A 16,556-nucleotide genomic window follows, 5' to 3' on the forward strand; every position below is an offset into this window, starting at 1 on the left:
GTACAACTGATAGGGACTAAATGTCGAGCCTTGCCTTCGAGCACCTGAAAGTCTAAAATCAGGGCAAAATCTAACACAATAAGTTAGACTCTGAGGAAGCGGGAACACAGCCTCGATTTTCGCAAACCCTAACCCGACCTGCCTACTACTGGTAAAGGTAAGCTGCAGTACTGAACATTGAAGTACTTTTTGGTTGAAGTGTTTCTCAACTATTACTTTTTTCCTCACCCCCTATTATTTAGACGAGTGTATGAACGCAGCTTCGAAGCAATGGTGGAAAAATGGTTCCGAGAACAAACATGATAGTCGTGTTTGCGCCGTTAATGTTCAGCCGATAGAAACAAAGTTTAGTTTTGAGAAATGCTTCATGACACTACATTCTGCATGCAAAAGCTAATCCGTTCAGGGCCATACTAGATCGGTTCTCTGTGGAGTTTCGTTGGCAAAAGTTGAAACGTGTTAGACTAAACAGAGATGAACTACATTTCCCTGACGACCAGAAATGGCGTCACATAAGGTGTAACACCAAATTATGTCACCCATCTATCTTATTCTATGATTTGATGAGGATTTTCGGATACTGCAAATGTTTTATTCTATTTTTTGCATTCATTTTTAATGATGTTAATTGTATAGCTTTTACAGTGGATTACACGTGATTTGTGGCCTCTGTTACCACGGATTCTGACATTTTTTCTATCTGTAAATAAGTGGAGTTTAGTATTTAGATCACAGGACTCTTATTCCTCAGAAAAAGGTTTTGTTTTTGTTTTTGTTTTTGTTTTAAGTCTGTTTAAAACAATCCTTCCGATTAAATAATTTCTGGGTATTGTAAGAATGGGATGATTACCTAAGAAAATAAACATTTAAACTGAGTTGTGATGTCTTGATCAAATTCAATGTCAACACTAGTGTCAAATCATTCAGTATAAGCTAAAGGTAGGTAGATGTTTTATAAAGTGAACCTACAGAAGAGCAGAACTGTATGTTGATTGAAATAAAAACGTTTAATTTGGATGGACCTTTTATTTTTATATACTTTTTTAATTGTATATTTTAAGAGGCCTGATTTTCTTCTTCTTCTTCTTCTTCTTTTAGTGAACATGTACATAATTACAAGTTTAACAAATGTCTGTAACTCTGATGCCCTTCTTTATAGATCAAAAACTTCTCACATGGCTGGAGAGAAAGAACTATGGCAAAAGATTGGAGAGGGGTTTGTCCAGGAATATTATAACCAATTTGACAATACCAACAGGTTGGGACTTGCCAACCTATATGTAAGTTTTTTTTTTGTAAGGTCAATAGTGACATTTGCTCCAAATCAAATTCCACCACACTGGTGTGATGCTATAATGTCTAGTCTTGAAAAATTGTAATGCATTCAACTGATTAACCATTACCTTTGTTTTCTCTCTTGTTCTGACTCAGTCAGCTGATGCTTGTTTGACATGGGAAGGATCGCCATTTCAAGGGAGAGAAGCCATTGCTGGCAAGCTAGTAGTAAGCATTTTGATTATTTTATGTTTTTTGTTGTTGTTTTTTTTACAGATGAATGATGCTGATCACAGTTCACAAAAAGCAAAAACATTTTTGTGCACTTTTATTGCTTGTATTTGTGCAAGTAGGATGTTTTTCAACATCACATCTTTTTTTTTCTCCAATACAGTATCCATAGCAAATTATTTTTGCCTTACGATGTTTATTCAAATCATATTTTTCTAATCCACAGAACCTGCCTTTCAAGCGTATTAAGCACATAATTACAGAGCAAGACTTCCAGCCGACAATAGATAGCTGTATCCTCATCATGGTCTTTGGACAGTTACAGGTAAGCTAGTGTATATTAATTAAGCCTGGGTGATCACCAGAATCATGAAATACAACACTCAGTTAGGTCCTATTGACTTGTGTTTGCCAGCTCTATCTTATAATACTTGATAATTGCTTTAGGATACTTTTTGTATGTTTTAAAACAGATTAAAGTTCTTGTATAGAAAGAAATGTATAATTATCCAGCACATTTCAGCCAGCATGCTTGAGTTTTGTTCTTGATTTTTTTTTCTTTTTGTCAAGACTTTATTCTCAGATATTTCCTTTTTTTTCTTTAACAGGCAGATGATGATCCACCGATGGCTTTCCATCAGGTGTTTATGCTGAAGTCCCAAAACTGTGCATGGGCATGCACAAATGATGTTTTTCGGCTGGGGGTGCACAATATACCAGTGTAGTTGTCAGGATTTGTTGTGCACATTGACATCTGGCTTTGAATTTATAATGTTGAAATGTTGCCTTTTTCAAAAGGAAATTGTACGTTTCCTTCACATTTATGGATCAGAATAACTCTGGAATTTGTGGTAAAGAGACAATATGCAAATAACATTCCTGTCTAATTAAAGAATTTATCACTTTGAAGTATTGTTTTTGTTTTTCATTCCTCTAGCAGTTTTTGTTGTTTTACCCACTTTTCATTAAAAAAAAAAAAAAAACGAAAATATAACTTAATACAAATGAGGTTAGTAGTATTAGGTCTTAGGTTGGAGAACGAGGTCATGCCATGTGGTCTTATTTCACCGTCTGGCCGCTAGAGGCGCTGTAGCCGTATATCTCTGTGTTTATTTCCGTTCAAAAACAGAGTTTAAAGCTACAGCCATGTTCAAAGAGTCATGAAACGAAGTGCCAGATAGCGAGAAGATCCAAATTCATTCCTCATAATGACTCCAACGGTGAAGAAAATGTCTTCTCAGGAAAATGATCACTTAAATGTAAGTCGATAATCAGATTTAATCAGCTACAGACTTCATTGTAGGGGAAGGTTGGCTGTTTGTGTCGCTCCGTTTTGGCTTTGTGTTAACGTTATTTGGTATCTAAATGGACAAATTTCAGAGTCGCTTTGTTAAGATGAGTAAGTAGCTGTTAAGAAGTAACAACAGCCACGTTAAATGAGCTACAATATAATAAATACAGATAGAAGAATGTGACAATATAAATGTCATGTCCTTTAAGTGAATGCGCAAACGCAGTGGCTGGTTTTGTAACTAAAGGAGCAATTCGTGAATTTACCGACACCAACAGAAATGCGATTGGTGATTTACAGAACGGCTTCAGAGAAAAAGATGCAGGCTGTCAACCCAGATCAGAGACCGAGGACGAACCTTTACTTCGAGAGAACCCTCGACGGTTCGTCGTCTTCCCCATCCAGTACCCGGATATCTGGAAGATGTACAAGCAGGCACAGGCCTCTTTCTGGACGGTGGAGGAGGTGGGTATCATTTGTGGGTTCTCACATTGTTGTCATAAAGGTTAATTGTTCATTCTAAGTAGATAAATGGCTGACCAAATATGCTGTCAATTCATTAGAAAACTACTTATTGGCTCTATACTATATATTGAATTGTGTTGTTTAAATAGCTTGTGCAACAAAGTTTTAAGTAGGTTATCACGCAGGCATGCATATTACAGTATACACGAAATGTGCCTTCTTACACTGATTAGTTTTTTGGCGAATCAGTTGAATTCCCACCACTGCTTGCCATTGGTAAAATCTGAATAATCCACAAAGCGGCTGCACTGTTGATGTGTCTTTCAGGTTGATCTATCCAAAGACTTGGTACACTGGGACCGTCTGAAGCCTGAGGAAAAACACTTTGTCTCGCATGTCTTAGCCTTCTTTGCTGCCAGTGATGGCATTGTCAATGAGAACCTGGTAAGAAGTAGCTGAGGGATATCGCTCCACTACAACAAATGTATTTTAGTTTGTGATTCTAAAAAGGGCACTTAAATGTGTGTAGACTCATAACAAAACTGTTTTAATATACTAATAGTCAGGTAGGAGCTAAATTGACCAAGGCTAGGCATCTTTTAAAACCCCTCATATGTATTTCAAGAAAGTACTTAACTGTCTGAGTCAAACTTGATGCATTTGTTAGCATAAAAGAAAGTGGTAGCCTAACTGATGTGTGGTTTAACTGTTTAACTGCTTTTTCTACAACAGGTGCAGAGGTTCAGCCAGGAGGTGCAGATCCCAGAAGCGCGATCCTTCTACAGCTTCCAGATCCTCATAGAGACTGTTCACTCAGAGATGTACAGTATGCTCATCAACACTTACATCAGAGACCTGAAGGAGAGGTCAGTTACATTACATTATATTTTGTTGTTGTATTTCAATTAAATAAGGAAAAGGTCCAATAAACTGTTCGTAGGCAGTCTTTTTTAAATTTTTTAGATTGAGCTAGTTATTTTCTATTTATCTTTCTTTTTAATTAATCACAGTCTGTGTATTATAGGGACTATTTATTCAACGCCATTCAGACCATGCCTTGTGTGCAACAAAAAGCAGACTGGGCCCTCCAGTGGATAAATGACAACAAATCCACATTTGGTAAGAAAGACATGATGTTCCTAACACGGTGCTAAAAATTTAATATAATGAACAACTCTGGCCTAGAGAAATTTCCCATTTATAGTTGGTTAATGGCAGTTCTGACTTTTGTTCCCTCAGGGGAGCGACTTGTGGCTTTCGCAGCTGTGGAGGGCATCTTCTTCTCTGGCTCATTTGCTGCCATCTATTGGCTAAAGAAGAGAGGCCTCATGCCTGGCCTTACCTACTCCAATGAGCTGATCAGCAGAGATGAGGTGAGTTTGATTCACACAAATAAAGACATGTTGTTCCATCTATTAAATGCATACTGCTCAAAATGCTCAAAATGAGCACTATGCTGTTGGTCCTGTGATGGACTGGCGACCTGTCCATCGCGGGGACCTGCCCTAAAGTTGCAGAAATAGGCTCCAGCTCACCATGACTCAGCATTTGAATGAGAGGGTATAGAAAATGGGTATTATGCTGTATTGAAGAGGAGTTGTGTTTATCAACTGGAACCATAAACTCTTAAAATGTTTGAAGTAATAACAAAGAAGTATGTGCGTTTTTTCATAAGCTATTCAAACATGCAGCCCAGCCCTAACATTTTATAGGTATGTTTCGAAGGGCTGAGCTTTGAGTGCAAATATCTGCAATTTTCTCCCTGATCTTGGTACAGTGTTGCTTTTTACTTGTTTAATATTTATTGATTATAAATAAAATTGCCATGCCTTGATACACTCATATATGTATATATATATATATATATATATATATATATATATATATATATATATATATATATGTATATGTATATATATATATATATATATATATATATATATATATATATATATATATATATATATATATATATATATATATATATGTATATATATATATATATATGTATATATATATATATATATGTATATATATATATATATATATATATATATATATATATATATATATATATATGTATATATATATGTATGTATATATAGCATTGACATTAACTCAAAATTAGTCATTTTTCAGGACAGGTAGGGCATAATTCACCTGACGGCAGCCTGTCACCCAGAATTGGATGAAGCAGGTACAGACAATAGAGAAAGTGTCTCAAAAACATGTGTTTTCACAATTTTTCATAGATTCTCTGGTCTTTCTGTAGGAAAATGACTACAGGCTTCAGTACAATCTGCCTTCTATTTTGCAACCAGAGTTGAGTTTGTGCAGGTTTAAGGTACTTCCACATGAATCTCCAGAGTCAAATATCGCTTTATTTTATGCACACTCCGGAAACACGAGACAAAGTAGTGTTGAGCTATTACATTTTAGTTCACACTGCTTCAGTACATAAAAGCAGTCATCTGCATTTAAACATTAACCTGTGCATATAGCATAAGTTTTGGCCCAGAAAATCATTCATTACTTGTTGGCTTAATCACAAACCCTGAAATATAGGATGCTGCTTTGAGAAATATTGGACACTTCTCTGAAGGCATTAAATGGACAATCTACAGCCAAAAGGTTTCTAGACTCTGTCTACATTTGCTTAAGTTTTTCAGACTATGATGCTACATCCATCTTTCACAGTCAGTAGCCTTTCAGAGTTATTCAACACTAGCAATGTTTGCTTAGCCAGTTGACCTTCAGAATCAAAGGCAAAACATAGATAAGATTAAGATAAGACATAGATAAGAACAGTTAGTTTCTAAATTGACTAAGGTTAATTCAAAATGACCATGCATGTAACATGCATGTTTTTGAACTGAGAACGTACCTTCCCACAAGGGTACCTGGTAAGAACATGCACAGAAATGATGTGCAAATTATACACAGAAAGACTTTTACCAAGATTGAAAACAGGATCTTCTGGCTGTGAAGCAACAGTGCTAACCACCACACCACCTTGTAGCCCATTTTTCATTATGTTAATTATATAATACTAATAAACCTTCTCCACATGCAGCATCTACGCCATCCACAAATATAGAGAGGATCCAGGTTATTATCTAAAAACTGTTTTTATTATTGGTTGTTTAAATGTGTGTGTTGTTTTCATTCCCAGGGTCTGCACTGTAACTTTGCCTGCCTTCTGTACAGCTACCTGGTGAAAAAGCCCTCAGAGGACCGAGTCAAGGATATCATTACCAAAGCTGTCCACATTGAGCAGGTCAGATGGTTCTGCTGCAATAAAAATGATGGTTTTGTGTTGTACTTTTGATTTACATGAATTTAGCTTGCAGTAGTCCTTTATAAATTTTATTTTTAGTTTGAAATAACTTAATTGTTGTCACAACAGTTTGTAAATAAATATTTCCTGTCCTGTGATGCAGGAGTTTTTGACAGAGGCCCTTCCAGTTGACCTAATTGGAATCAATTGTCCTCTGATGAAGCAGTATATTGAGTTTGTTGCTGACCGCCTTCTCACCGATCTTGGACTGGCCAAGGTATTTACATTTTCATAGAAAAGCTGTAAATGATGACAATTGGCCATTTCTCATCAAAGTAAATGTTATAGCTGGACACCATTGAACTGAAAATGGCCATAGCCCTTGCAGAAATGACCATATGTGCTTTGCACATTATTTCACTGTAGAAATATAACTGAATAACAGCTAAATGGATTGATAGTTTTTGCTTAATGTTTGACTTACACAGTGTGAAATCTGTGTTTGGTGTAAATTCACTTTGCTTTTTCTCTCTTTCTGTTCTTTAATTCAAGATTTACAAAGCTGAAAATCCATTTGACTTCATGGAGTCCATCTCATTAGAGGGGAAAACGAACTTCTTTGAGAAAAGGGTAGCAGAGTATCAGAGATTTGGAGTGATGTCAAACGTGATGGGCGGTGAATTCACCCTGGATGCAGACTTCTGAAATTGAGATGATGCTCAGTTACATATTTGTTACATTTGATTGTTTTATTTGCTTTTGTTAAAGCAGACATTGACAAATAGGCTCAGTTCTTGTCTCAGCAATATCCTTATACTTCATAGGTTACAGTTATACAAGTTGCCTGTTTATAAATGGTATGGTGAACAAATCACTCTCAAATCCTGACCTGTGGCTTTTTCAAATTTGACATACTGCAGCAAGGCACTTATCTCTTTGGTTTACCTTATTGTATTAAGTTTGGGTAGGGGGGGGGGGGGTATTGTACAGCACTTCTTGGACACTTAAAGGTGATTGTTTTTGTTTTGTTTTTCCCTTAAGATGTAAAGAATAATTATATTATTTTGTGTGCTCACTTTTATGGCAAAATATTATTTATTCGTAGTTTTAATTGGTCAATAAAATTTTGTAAACATTTATTATTTGTTTATTTTATTGAAACATAGTATGTGTGATAAATGCTCAGCTGAGAGTCAACATCTGCTTGATGTCACTGACTGGTGTAGGTACATGATCTTGTTACCACAAAATCGTTTAATCGAGAGAACCTGGAGTTATTCTCAACCAGGAATATTATGGACGAGTTTTACTCAGATTTCTTCCAGCAGTCAGATTAGATTAGCCACTCCTCCATTAGCATACGGATGCTGGATACTTGGAAATGAAAGCTAACAGCTAGTGTTTACGCGTTTTGTAAAGATGACTGGGGAATTGAAGGGTTTTGCGCTGGAGACAGCCGAAGTGCTATCCAGCCTTTTGAAGGAGCTAATAACTTCGGGACAAGGCTATGTTCGGGCCCAGTTCGGGGTGGACTTAGGTCTGAAGCCCGAGCTGTACCAGACGTGGGTTATCCTGTCTACGGCTGCCGTGGGTCTCCTGCTGCTGATCGGCGTGTCCTGGGCCGCTGTCTGCGGCGGTCAGCTCTTCGGGAAAAAGCGGGGATCCCCTGTCACCCACGGTGGCGGTGAGCCTGACAAGGCCAACTTTATTAAAAGTACCAAACCGGAGGAACAGAGAAGGAGGAACAAAAAGAAAACCCCTGAAAAGGTAGGCAGCACAATCGAGCTGTCTCATCCCATCAGTCAATCAAAATAAGTTGTACTCGTCGATTAATGTAAACGACGCTCAACAAAGGTGTTCACTCTTTAGCCATTCTTCAAATTAGGCTAGCTATTAGTTATTAACTGATAAATGTCGTACTGTTTGGAGCTCTTAGACCATTTTATTTACACAATATTCATTGAGCCATAAGAATGCAACACTCTTGACCCACTTATAAATGAAAATAAATAAATAAAACGAGTTGCTTGCTGAGTAAGCTATCAATCAACGCTTTTAATGGGAAAGGACGCTAACTAGCTATGTAGCTAACTGACACGTCATTGGTTAGGTTATCAAGAACAACGATCTGTGGTCTAAACTAAGAACGTCAGTCAACGCACATTAAGGCAATACCTCTTAAACCAATACTTTACCTTCATATATGCGTGAATATCTCCAGAACCCATTTTTAGACACTTTAAAGGGTATGGCGTCATTTGTATGATTCAATCTCTTACTGTCATTTTTATTTCAGTGAAAGAGTATTTCCCTGTTAAACTATAACAGAATCATTTCTAGCACACCTGCGTGCAACACCAATTGCTATAAAGGCATTCTCAAATAGTTAACTATAATTTTAGAAGTAACTTAAAATGACTTGTGAAATGATTTGCAATAAAGTAGTAATTATCAATAACAACTGACCATTTTCTCTGTAAAGGAACACACAGATATTCCCTGGTTGCAGTTTGGTGAAAGTCATAATACAATTAAAAAGGATGACCATTGTTACAAGGAGTCAGATATTCACTAGCTATATTATTGTGTTATTATAACAAAAAAATAATGAGCTGACCTACACTGAGCTATATATTTCTTTTATATTCCTCAATCATAAGTGTGGTATTTTTATAACATGTCTCTCTTCTTTAGAAGGCTCAATCCAATGGACAGCCAGTGACCGTGGCTCAAGGGGAAGATAAAACAGTCGAGACAGTTTCCAAACCACAGATTAAACCTGAAAAGGAAAAGGTATGGCAAAATTTGAGGGGATCTGAAACTATTGTTGCTGGAAAATGTAGTTACAGTATTACTGTTATATTTGATTATTTTCAGGTTTTACAAGACAGTATAACTTCAATTTTTATTTCTCAGGTACAGGAGGTACAGGCCCCAGTGAAAAAGAACAAGAAAAAAACCAAGTCAGATGTGAAACCACTTCAGCATGTGTCCACAAATGATGGGAAAGAACCCGATGATGGTAACTATCAGTTTATGGAGGGGAACTTTCTTTATAACTTCTCATTTTTAAACAGTTATATTTATCCAATGCATGCTAAGCATAAGTTTTCTTTAAAGACTTGTTAGGAGTTATAGTTTAAGGTTGTAGTTAAAGGTTATGTGTTGACTTATATGTATGTATGTGCGTTTATCAGGTGCATGGGAGACCAAAGTCAGCAACCGAGAAAAGAGGCAACTGCGCAAGAAGGAAAAAGGACCTGAGGACTCGGGTGGTCCAGGAGCTGTGGAAGCTCCTAAAACCCACCTGGAAGCCCCTGTGGCCACAGTTTCCTCAAAGAAGAACCGAGGAAACCATGGTATTCATTCACCAAAGATTAAACTCATCTTGTTTAATTGATAGCATACTCTGGTGCCATACATAACTAAAATAGATTTTTTTTTACTTGGAAAGCCCAAGCATGGAATGAAATCACAAATTGGTTAGCATAAATTAAGACAAGATTAAAACTCTATGTACATGATCAAAATGTGAATAATACATTTTGTTGTTGTTTTTTTGTTGTTGTTTTTTTTTCCTCCAGACTCCCAGCATTCAAGAACAAACATAAAGGGTGATGGAGCCAAAGGAGCTGGTAAAGACAAAGGTGCACCTTTATAAAAAGACTGTCTTCTTCCATTTTAATTTTTAGTTTAACTCTAACATTACTTTTTCAAATTCAGTAGACATATATTGTGTAAACAAACCTGCTGCCGACTGACTCCACGTCTTTCCCGTTTACTTGCTTTCACAGTGTCCTCCACCTGGAGACAGGAGCCTTCGGTCAATGGTGGAGGCTGGTCCGACATGTCGTTGAAGATTCCAGGTGAGATGGCTTCTATGGAGGGAGCAAAGTGGAGCACCATATCTACAGCTACACATTACAGGCCCAAGCCTGAATCTCAGCCCTGGGTTCAGGATTCACAAGGTACTATCTCCTGTGTAAACATTTATTCAGGCCCAAAACAGTGTAATGCCACTTTTTTATTTATAAAGATAAAAAGGAAAGTTGGCATGCTCTGCTAATAAAAATAGAATACACAGACTTGCAAGCATTAAACTTTAAATCCATTTAGGATCATGCAAAGACATGTATCAATTATACCGAGTTATTATTCCTTTCTACTCTGTGAAAGACTGCATGGACTAGTAACATAACAAATTAAGAACTATTTTTCAATACGAAACTGCATGGAATTTGAGGTTTTAATCACGTATGGTGCATAATATTATTAAAAAATTCAAAGAATCTATGCACAGAAGAAAGCTGAAAAAAGGTATTCAGTGGTTTTGATCTGGGTGACACTGAAATCATTGCATGGGCTCAGGAATTAAAATAATTTTCGTTGCATAGAGTCTATTGTTGCAGTTAAACACGAAAACTGGAACATGAAGAACTAGCTGAGAAAATATAATACCAAAAAATAAAAATCTAAGAGTGCTGCTGCTTTTTCTAGACGTGACTTTATTTGAGATGGATGGAGGTGAAGTTAAAAAAAACCTTTCTGCAGTCTGAAGAATCAAAGTTTGGTGATTATTTCTAGAAATTATGGAGACAGCATTCATCATTTTCAGAGGACAGATTCCATCAGTGCACAGTGTAAAAGCCAGCATCCAAGAGTAGCTTACACTTCTGTAAAAAAAAAAACAAAAAAAAAAAACAGTTCCAAATAATGCATACCAGTTTGGAGCCACATATGGTAGGATTCAGACAATTTCCTTTTGCTTATGTTATAATAATACCAAAGTCTGTTCAAATTACTTCAGCAGGTGTAATAATGAGAGCTGCGTCTCACTTTATAGATAGAACATGCACATAAGCAGAACTTCCTCTTAGGTCTTCATCATTGATTGGGCTTGTCCTAATGTTTCAAGTTAATATTTCTGCATACCATTTATTGCAGTTTGGTTAGTCTTTTACGTTTTTTGTACATGTTTTAAGAATAAGTGGATTCACCCACTTATTCAGAAAGAATTACGTTTTGTGTCTAAACCTTTAACCAGTAATACTTTGTCTAGTTTTACTATGATTGATAGTATTAACTGGAAAAACAAAAATAGTCATGTACATTCTTCATTCAGTTTTTTCTTTTATTTTTTAATGCCAAATGTGAGCTGCTACATCAGTTCAAGACTATAATCTGTCTTTTTATGCTGTCATCATCAGCATGGAACAGCATTGATGGCCGGATAAAGACCGGCCTCCGCCCTGTGTCTTTCTCCATGCTTGGACTAAATAGTACAGGTTAGTACTGTGATTAACTGTCACAAATAAACTCTATTTCCTGGATGTTTTGCTAAAGACAGTTTTCACAGCATCAGTGTTTTTTGTAGTTGCACAGCTCCTTTGCTTCCCTTGTCCCTCTTGTAGATCCAGTCTCGAATTCAGCTGAGCTGCAGTGGGAGAATCGACCAGCTGTTGATGATGAATGGTCAGGATTCAGTAAGTAGCCAGCAGCCACTCCTACACGTTACACCTTCCTAAACACTTGCTGCTTGTTTAGAAGCAGAGGGTCTGTTTGGAGTTTTGTAAGTCTTAACCTCTATTTGTTTAATGTACATTTTTTTTAGATGGTATGTCAGCAGCAGATCCCAGCTCAGACTGGAACGCCCCAGCTGAACACTGGGGAAACTATGAAGAGCCTCCATTATTTAAAGCTTCATCTCTTCTGCAGAAGGATCAGCCTGTCCCCAAAAAGGTCCTTGTATTCTTCACTTTCATCTTTCTATTGTTGCAATACATTTAAGTTTTAACATCTTAATAACATCCAGCAGTTCCCTGTTCTCTTGAATCTGTTTTGCCATGAACATACCAGAAAAAATGTTTTTTTTTTTTTTATCTAAAATACTTTGTGGTTTTCTAACTGTAGGTATCAGATGATGAAAAGAACGCTGACGATCCTTCTGGAGGAGCAGCCATATCTAAAAAGAAGAGAAAAAAGAAAAAGAAAACAGAAGAGGAGGCTGCATCTGATGCTCAGGCAAGAAACAGCATCAAGCTGTTAAGATTGCTATCTTACAAACTTTAAAACTTTTTTTTTTGTTTTTATATTAAAGGAATGTGGTCATTTATTTTAATGGAACTGTTGGATTTGTTTGATTGTAGACGGCGAGCGCAGTAAATGCAGTCACCAAACCTCAAGAAGTTCCTTTGCTGCCTACAAAAAAGCAGAATACCAGCATATCATCCTCTCAGAGTAGGTATCAGCAGATTTTTAAGGAAATAAATTTGAGCAAATACTTAAAAAGAAATGCTCGAGTTGAAGTCCAAGTTGTAATTTGAGTTGTAAGGGATTGTCTCTGCATGTATCCATGTGCTTAAACAGTTCTTATTTCATCTCTTTGTAGAGAAGTCTGAGCAGATTGTTGAGCCCCCGAAGCCTGCCCAGAAGAAAAAAGCCAGAAGGGAAACTTGAAGTTACATCACAGGTCTATACAAAGCATATGCAAATGATTGTTAAATGTGTCACATGCAATAATTGCCAGGTACAGTTTCTTTCTGAGATACGTAACAGTTAATCAACTCCAGCAACAAAATGAGAACAAGCAGCAGATCAAACCTGCTTGAATAAATACTGTATGGCGATGAAATGTGGTCCTATGGACTGAAAGCTTAACTACTTTTGCACTATTTGCTACACTGCAACCAGAGGGGAGTTTGGTGGATTTATAGTGAAAGTACGTGTTTAATGGCTTCAAAAGTGTTTGATTTTTATTTTTCTTACAAGAGTGTAGGTAAAAATGGGTTTTAATTGTATGGTTTTTTTTTTTATGACAGAGAACAACGCATTTTTGTTACCCCCTTATGATGCACTTTGATTTGACTGTCATGCTGCTGTCCCTCTATGAATTATTGGAATATTCCTGAGTGAAGGTTAAAGTGAAGATTAGGATTTTATTCAAATGTATCCCAGTACAACCTTTGCATGCTATATATATATATATATATATATATATATATATATATATTCACAAAAAGTAAGGGATATTCAGCTTTTTGTATGATGTCAGAATGTATCTAAGCTGCACCATGACTTTAACATGCAAATTTGATTTTAATTTCTCTAAACTTCTGAATGCACATGTATACCTGTTCTATGTTTAAATACAACATGCATTGTACAACATGCTGTTCTTTAACAAGGTGGTTAACCACAAAAATATCCAAAAGCAGTGTCTGAACCAGTAATGGACCACAAAATGTTCTGCTTCAGTGACAGCTTGTATTTAAACAGCCCTCTTCATCATACTGCTCACATTTTGACATCATAAGATCAATCAGAACAGCTAATGTGTGACAATTTATTGAGACATTGACATTTAATGCTGTTGTATACCCACCACTGTTAGCTTTTCTTTCAAAAACTTGTTTGAAGGGAAGGAATTACCACAGCATGATTTTACTTAAATGTGTTACATTCATGATATTATATCAGTGTAACCTGATCTCTTTACATTTTCTATCAACTTAACCTAAAAGTTGAATATCCTTAACTTTTTGTGAGTAGTGTATATTGATAAATTGAAGGGTTTAATTCCTCCTGTCTTTATATAAAGTATGAAGTGATAACTCTCATTGAGCAAAAATAGAATTGTATACTGTAGAAATGGATAAAAAGATATATATATATATATATTCTTTATTTCCACACAAAATTAGTGCATCTATTGAGCTGAATTAATATTTTCCAGAGTAATGCCCTTTTAAGTACATAATTTTAATGCATTTTCTTTATATTATGTGCTAAAATGAAGGTATTCTTACCTGTTCAGGATGGGCAATAAGAATAACTAGTACTCCTTTAACATATAGCACATACTGTATGATGTGTGTGTTGTATTGAGATAGACATATCTGTGCTCCTATGTGAAATTCCCTGATTGATTAGAGACAGTCACTGCTGTATTGGCTCTGTAGTTTCAGCTGTGGTCCATGTCAGCTAGGGTGGAGTGGAAAGTATCTCAGAACTAAACAACCAGTCTGCAGGCTAATCCGCCTCTGAACTGCTTAACAACACAGTTGCATTTCCCCAAAACGTTACTAAAATGCTGTTAAATAAAATAATTGTTAACTTTGGGGTTTGGGGTTTATGTGATCTTGATTTAGCTTTTTTTTCCCTCAGACCAGAGTAACTCATCTGAACCACCAGGGGGCAGCTTAGCATAAAGTTAATGATAAAGTTAATAATTGTGGGATCAAATTGTTGAGAAGTAACACTACTAGATGTAGTTCTTATACTTTTTTCATCATTATGATTATATATTGATTTAAATGGTTCCTTCTGCACTCTGTATGATTTCTCTAAAACAAATTCTTCCATTTTTGTGCTAGGATAAGCCATGCCATATGTACAGATAGTAAGGGCTCTATCCAGCTCTGTAATTGCACTGTGCTAAAGGCTGTATTGAGTTTCTTTCATTGTGGATCAATTGTTTTTAATACTTTTTGAATGTAAAAAAAAATTTCTGACTTCTAAGGTTGATGATGGGGAAAGATGTTTTTGACAGAATGAACGTTTCTATACAGATGTGACTTAGTGCAGCTTTAATTCCACATCAAGTTGGTTTTAATGAGACACTCATACATGCATACACACACTGTTTACACACATATGAAAGGAATCTAATTCCATTGCCTTAACCCATAATTGTATAGAAAGTCCATTGGAATCATTTTTATAGTTTATATTCATTTGCAAGTTTTGATGTCCAAATTGATTTCATTTGCATGACTTTGATAATAGTACTTGTGTACATGAAATAATATGATCAGTCTTTTGCTCTTACTGTTAGTATTTGCTCTTAGAGTACCACTCAGTATGAAAAGAAGAAGAAAAAAAACTAATACTTTTCTGTCAAGAGACAAGTTGCAGCTTTTTTGGCTTTTCTATGGGCATCAAGGAAAACTATAAAGTGTTCTTTCTTTTTTATGATGGGAAAGTCTTAGTGCATTATGGTGTTAATCAACTGGTTTTGGTAGTTGTTTTTAAGATCTGATAGATCCGAAAATCTTGTGTCACTGTGGCTTCAGGTGCCCTATTGTTTACTTTTTACTGATGAGTAAAATGGTTCTGTCAATGTATTTATATACTTGTCTCAGAAATGGTTTTGTGGATAATTTTGTTAATTGGGGACATACAAATGATATTTATATGTTTGTATGGTAATGATGACAGTTAATAAGAAATGCTTAATATCACTTTGTCATGTGTTTTTATTTATTATTGCTGAAAAGGCACATGCCCTTTTTATGTTATTGGAATAATCTCAAAGCCATCATAATGGACTTTATGCTGTGGTGCAAATCTGTGTCAGGCCTGTGTTAGGCCCAGGATGCACTGACCCTCCTGAGGCCAAACTGCTGCCTCAGTCAATGTGGTCAGGCAGTCGCGTGGCGGCTCACAGAACCTGACCTCCTTCTCTTCTCCTCTCTCCCCCTCTCTGTCTCTTATCTCTCAGTCCATTTAGGATTTACCAGCTTTTAATCTCTGACCATTTCTGGCATTCAGCTACAGTTCTGTGAGGTCTCACGTTTCCCATTCATTCCTATTGAGAGATTGTTGTACTCATTTTTTTCTGCGCATATAAAAGGCAGATATATAAATAGTGCAGGTCACTGTAATGAATGGAACCTTGGTTGATAAAAGCCCTGCTTTAAAAAAAATTAAAAAGAAGAAAAAATGCTATCTGAAACCCAGAAGCTTCACACAGTTGCATCCTAAAATAAGTATGAAAAATAGCTTGGCAAATATTGCATAAAAGGAACAAACCTGTTCTCATCAACATCATCTGTAGAACTTAATTGTTTTCCAATAACTTTGAGAGAGATTGTAAGGCTTTGAAGTTATGTCAGAGCCCTCTCTATAAAGACACAACACAAATTATTAATGTTCTTTAAAGATGGAAAATGTATCATGAGATTGAGATCATTTCTTTCTGTTCTACTTCAGCATTTAAAGAGGTAACAGGAAAGGAAA

At 36.1% G+C, this 16,556-nt stretch overlaps 3 protein-coding genes across 5 annotated transcripts; all 3 read left to right on the top strand.

The window, feature by feature from the left end:
- The first annotated feature begins 81 nt into the window (after positions 1–81).
- Positions 82–2,415, top strand: LOC121656328 (nuclear transport factor 2-like). Its single transcript, XM_042011400.1, has 5 exons — positions 82–157; positions 1,160–1,280; positions 1,432–1,503; positions 1,733–1,831; positions 2,115–2,415. The coding sequence occupies exons 2-5, from the start codon at positions 1,176–1,178 to the stop codon at positions 2,229–2,231; spliced, it is 393 nt and encodes a 130-aa protein (XP_041867334.1). The 5' UTR covers positions 82–157; positions 1,160–1,175; the 3' UTR covers positions 2,232–2,415.
- Positions 2,416–2,613: 198 nt separating this feature from the next.
- rrm2b (ribonucleotide reductase M2 b) lies at positions 2,614–7,678 on the top strand. Its single transcript, XM_042011398.1, has 9 exons — positions 2,614–2,765; positions 3,098–3,262; positions 3,590–3,706; positions 3,995–4,128; positions 4,287–4,381; positions 4,502–4,635; positions 6,435–6,539; positions 6,703–6,816; positions 7,092–7,678. The coding sequence occupies exons 1-9, from the start codon at positions 2,715–2,717 to the stop codon at positions 7,242–7,244; spliced, it is 1,068 nt and encodes a 355-aa protein (XP_041867332.1). The 5' UTR covers positions 2,614–2,714; the 3' UTR covers positions 7,245–7,678.
- A 168-nt stretch (positions 7,679–7,846) lies between these two features.
- mtdha (metadherin a) lies at positions 7,847–15,778 on the top strand. 3 transcript variants are annotated; one of them, XM_042011396.1, is made up of 12 exons: positions 7,847–8,306; positions 9,237–9,332; positions 9,456–9,561; positions 9,737–9,898; positions 10,124–10,186; positions 10,334–10,507; positions 11,747–11,824; positions 11,951–12,022; positions 12,151–12,278; positions 12,450–12,560; positions 12,686–12,776; positions 12,928–15,778. In XM_042011396.1, the coding sequence occupies exons 1-12, from the start codon at positions 7,959–7,961 to the stop codon at positions 12,993–12,995; spliced, it is 1,497 nt and encodes a 498-aa protein (XP_041867330.1). In that variant the 5' UTR covers positions 7,847–7,958; the 3' UTR covers positions 12,996–15,778. The 3 variants fall into 3 exon arrangements, with proteins under 3 accessions (XP_041867330.1, XP_041867331.1, XP_041867329.1); XM_042011397.1 differs by having other exon boundaries at positions 7,848–8,306; positions 9,234–9,326; XM_042011395.1 differs by having other exon boundaries at positions 7,850–8,306; positions 9,234–9,332.
- The last annotated feature ends 778 nt before the right edge of the window (positions 15,779–16,556 follow it).

Source organism: Melanotaenia boesemani, chromosome 17, assembly GCF_017639745.1.
Source record: "Melanotaenia boesemani isolate fMelBoe1 chromosome 17, fMelBoe1.pri, whole genome shotgun sequence".
NCBI classification, from domain to species: domain Eukaryota; kingdom Metazoa; phylum Chordata; class Actinopteri; order Atheriniformes; family Melanotaeniidae; genus Melanotaenia; species Melanotaenia boesemani.

Coding starts and splice junctions, on each gene's coding strand:
- mtdha (XM_042011395.1), top strand. CDS start 7,959: ATGACTGGGGAATTGAAGGGTTTTGCGCTGGAGACAGCCGAAGTGCTA. Junction 8,307..9,233: donor AAAAGAAAACCCCTGAAAAG/GTAGGCAGCACA, acceptor TCTCTTCTTTAG/AAGGCTCAATCCAATGGACA. Junction 10,508..11,746: donor CTGGGTTCAGGATTCACAAG/GTACTATCTCCT, acceptor TGTCATCATCAG/CATGGAACAGCATTGATGGC.
- rrm2b (XM_042011398.1), top strand. CDS start 2,715: ATGACTCCAACGGTGAAGAAAATGTCTTCTCAGGAAAATGATCACTTA. Junction 3,263..3,589: donor CTTTCTGGACGGTGGAGGAG/GTGGGTATCATT, acceptor TGTGTCTTTCAG/GTTGATCTATCCAAAGACTT. Junction 4,636..6,434: donor AGCTGATCAGCAGAGATGAG/GTGAGTTTGATT, acceptor TTTCATTCCCAG/GGTCTGCACTGTAACTTTGC.
- LOC121656328 (XM_042011400.1), top strand. CDS start 1,176: ATGGCTGGAGAGAAAGAACTATGGCAAAAGATTGGAGAGGGGTTTGTC. Junction 1,281..1,431: donor TGGGACTTGCCAACCTATAT/GTAAGTTTTTTT, acceptor GTTCTGACTCAG/TCAGCTGATGCTTGTTTGAC. Junction 1,504..1,732: donor CCATTGCTGGCAAGCTAGTA/GTAAGCATTTTG, acceptor TCTAATCCACAG/AACCTGCCTTTCAAGCGTAT.